Source organism: Amblyomma mixtum, chromosome 5, assembly GCF_055824585.1.
Source record: "Amblyomma mixtum isolate Tamu chromosome 5, ASM5582458v1, whole genome shotgun sequence".
Classification (NCBI taxonomy): Eukaryota; Metazoa; Arthropoda; class Arachnida; order Ixodida; family Ixodidae; genus Amblyomma; species Amblyomma mixtum.
Genome location: NC_143016.1, coordinates 1,455,003 through 1,458,680, shown reverse-complemented (window position 1 = coordinate 1,458,680; position 3,678 = coordinate 1,455,003). Strand labels below are relative to the sequence as shown.

Genomic DNA, 3,678 nt, shown 5'->3' with positions numbered 1-3,678 from the left:
AGCAACCTGTGTGAACGGGAGTAGCGATCATGCTAGGGAGTCAGATAAGGCAGTCCGAGCAGGGTCTCGCGCTGAGTGATGGCAATGGAAATTCGGCTTAGGCGAATGCTCGTTCTCGTTAAAGTTGGCACGAATTTGTTGGCGTGCCTTTAGGGAATCGTTCCGACTTGTGCTGAATTCTATTAGGCCTTTTCGTCCCTTTAAATCTTTGTTGGGAAATTAGGAAATCAGGCGATTCATCCGACATTTTTAAAACGCACAAGCAGTTTTTTTTATTTACAAGAAGGAAGCGTGTAAAACAGTTAAAACAGGTGAAAGCGCCAGAGTGCGTATCATTATGCCTCATAAACATTTAAATTAGCGACAACAAAGGGGGACACTTCACCATTGTGTTAAAAGGTTAAAACTTAAAGCTGGGCGGAACTGTAAGTCTAACTACCAAAACACGAAGCTCGCGAATGGCCCGAGCGAGTAAAGCGGCTGCTGAATTTCGGATGCCAGGTCTTCCGGCGACATAGTCGGTGACGGTCCTAAGGGCGCTCTTCGGTTGTTCCCGTCACCGCCTTGACGCTGCGGCGATGATGGCTGGCTCTCTTCGCCGACGCTTCCAATGACCACGTCCATCAACTCTCGCGGGTCCGCATCCTGAGAGTCCGTCCCTGCTTCACCACCTCTAGCGAAAGGCGCAATGATCCTGCGCATTGGGTTCCTGGACCTCCATGACTCGAAGGACCGGCAGTGGAAGCGAACAGTGAGGAACGACCAGGCAATGTAAGCCGTGAGCAGGAGGCCGGCTAGGGTGACCAGGCTGGCCGCCTCCCAGATGTGTCCCTGCAGCGCTTGCCTCGCCGCACTGTTCACGCACAGGAAGCAGCTGAGTACGGCTACCGGTGTGAGCAGCGCGAAGCAGAACAGGTCACCCAGCACCGCCCTCTGAACCCGCGCTTCGGAGTGCAGAATCCAGTGGAAGAACCGGCGCACTGTGCTGGACTGGGCCGTAGTCGGGAAGCGGTGGTGGCATAGCTCGCAGTGGTCCACGTTCTGGGCGTTCAGCCAGCGCTCCAGACAGGAGACGTGCAGCAGGCCCATGGTGCCCGAGCACTTGCATAGCGACACGAGCGACTGTTGCTGGTCTCCCTCGTGGCATATGCGGCAGATGGGCCCGCTGCTTGCTGTCACGTTCAGGTAACCGGTCGGAGTCTGCGGTGGGCTACCAGTCCACGCCAGGTCGGGCTCGAAGTCGCTCACCGATACCGTTGCCTCTGGACCTAACGGAGGGAGCAGAACGTCCTGCGGCGGCACAATGACCGTCTTCTCGCACTTCTCTTCGCGTTCCGGGCTCGAGTCGAGGAACACGAGGTAGCCCTTTGGCGTGCACGATGGGGAGGGTTCGATGTCCGAGCACGGGTTGTGGCAGGTTCTGCGGCAGTTTGGAGACTGTGAAGGCGACGACGAAGAAGAAAAGCCGCAGCTCTGTTCCTCGTCGAGCATTGGAGTCTTGCCATCGTTCTCGCGGAGGCTTCGTCTTCGAAGCGCGCGGATCCGCGGTATCCGGACGTTGACCTCCCGTAGACGGGGGCGGTGACCCAATATACCAGAGGGCTGCGGAATTACACGCGCTTCCGTAGGCGTATCCTCTGTCAGTGTCTTGTAACCGTCGCTAGGCATTACACTGTCTGCCTCTTCCCGTAAAAAGAACACTCGCGTACGTGCACGACGTTACCGATACAGATCACAGGGCCAAGAAAACCGCTTCGCTTTGAATGGCACTTGCCGAAGCAGGCGCACAGAGCCAACGGTAAGTCGGTGTCATAGCTGGGCGACAATATTAGCTTGAACTGAACTGAAATGTTTCGCCTCGGTCCGCAGCACAACGGCGTGAGAAAACAGCTTACTAAACTCGTGATGTGTGACTAACGCTGTCAGTGACAAATCACTTTTATAGCGCGATCTATGTACGCACACCGTGCGACAGATGGTGCTGCAGGCTGATACCGTTGCAGATGAAGTAAGGTTCCCGCTGGCCTAAGCGATGCTGACTGAAAAGACCCAGCTAATCGCTAGTTTGATGCTGGCTGACGCTCTTGCGCCACGTGCAAAGTTCTGTGAATGTTTTTTTTTTTTCGTTCAGCGCCATCTAGTCTGTTCACACGTCTTATCAAGACAGGCACGATGGATGCTACTCTGGCGCAAAATCGCGGAAAGTAACAGCATGATTTTCATTTATTTCCACCGACGCGCATTTCAATGACGGACATCACCATTCCCACCGTGTATAATGAATTCGCCTTCAAGACTGTTGACGTATGGTATCTGCCCTGATCTCAGGAGTGTGAGTGCACGAGCACTATTGGCATCCAGTACAAGTGTTAAGGGAAAGGAGATGCAGTCAGAAAATGCGCAGCTGTATTCGGTGAAGGCAATGCTTTCATTGCAGCTTGAGAAGGGATACTTTGCATGTATGTGTGCATGTGTGCCCGTGTCCCTAGTTTGTCTCTTCGATGCCTCAGCAAAGGAATATATTGGTCTAAACGCTTTCCCACTTTCACAGCGTGTGCTCTGATGATCACAGACCGAGGAGGGTCTGGTGCGGCAGGAACAAGGGCTCTCAGGGCCCCTTACTTTGGAGCGCGTGATGAGAAGGAGTGTTCACGTCGTTCTTAATTCGGCCGTACACACTCGCAAATTAGAAGGAAGAAAGTAACTCGCTTGCACAACAGTAGGGGGATGAGACACTCTATGGCCCGGTTCTCGGTCCCGTGGGAATTGGCGTTGGTGTACTTTAATTACGTGTTTTATGAGCTTGGCTAACACTCACTGATCTCTTGTATAGTTATGGCAACAGAGTCGGACCCAAAGTTCTGAAGGCTGGAAGGCATTCGCTGCTGCCAATTTTAAGCACGAGATGATTTCAGCTCCCATTCCCGGCAAATTCAGGGGATCATCGTCCGAACCTGAGGCCGAACACGAGAGCGGGCTTATCCGAAATATTCCGAAACTATCCGCACGAATGATATCCAGCAGAGAGCAATGAGCTTCGCTTACCGCTGCCTTAGACCACCAGGCCATCGCTGCTGCCTCTCGCGGGGCAGGGAAGAGAAACAGTTTGCGAGCGCGATCTGTAGCGCGAGCTGACGCCATCTCGAGTGTGCCTATACACCATCTATATGAGCCGCCCTAGAATGCACTACGCTTTTTCTACGATGCATTCCATGCTTACGGCTCCTTTAGAAGTCTAGGTATACGAGGTCTGTTAGAAAAGTATCCGACCTTTCGCCGAATAAAAAAAACTGGCATAACTGGAGCGTTAGAAACCTAATAACCTTCAAAGTAGTCTCCTTGGGGCTCCATATGCATCTCCCAGCGGTGCTGCCATTGTTGGAAGTACTCCGAAAAGACCCTTTTCGGAATGAAATTTAGCTCTGCTGTCGTTGCAGCCATAATGTCCTTTCTTTTCTGAAATCGCGCTCCTTTCAATGACCTCTTGATTTTAGGAAACAGCCAGAAGTCGTAGGGGGACATATCAGGAGAGTAAGGAGCCTGTTGAACTACAGGAGTCTGGTTTTTCGCCAGAAAAGTCTGAATCAAATGCGAGGAATGTGCAGGAGCAATGCCGCGAGGGATGCGCCAGTTTCTTTTTGACCTTAATTTCGGTCTCTTGCGCCGCACAGCACCACG

The 3,678-nt window shown here is 52.7% G+C and overlaps 1 protein-coding gene across 1 annotated transcript; it reads right to left on the bottom strand.

Annotated features, from left to right (window-relative positions):
- Positions 1 to 378: 378 nt before the first annotated feature.
- LOC149341098 (E3 ubiquitin-protein ligase MARCHF2-like) lies at positions 379 to 1,880 on the bottom strand. Its single transcript, XM_089541927.1, has one exon. The coding sequence runs from the start codon at positions 1,666 to 1,668 to the stop codon at positions 436 to 438; it is 1,233 nt and encodes a 410-aa protein (XP_089398053.1). The 5' UTR covers positions 1,669 to 1,880; the 3' UTR covers positions 379 to 435.
- Positions 1,881 to 3,678: the final 1,798 nt, after the last annotated feature.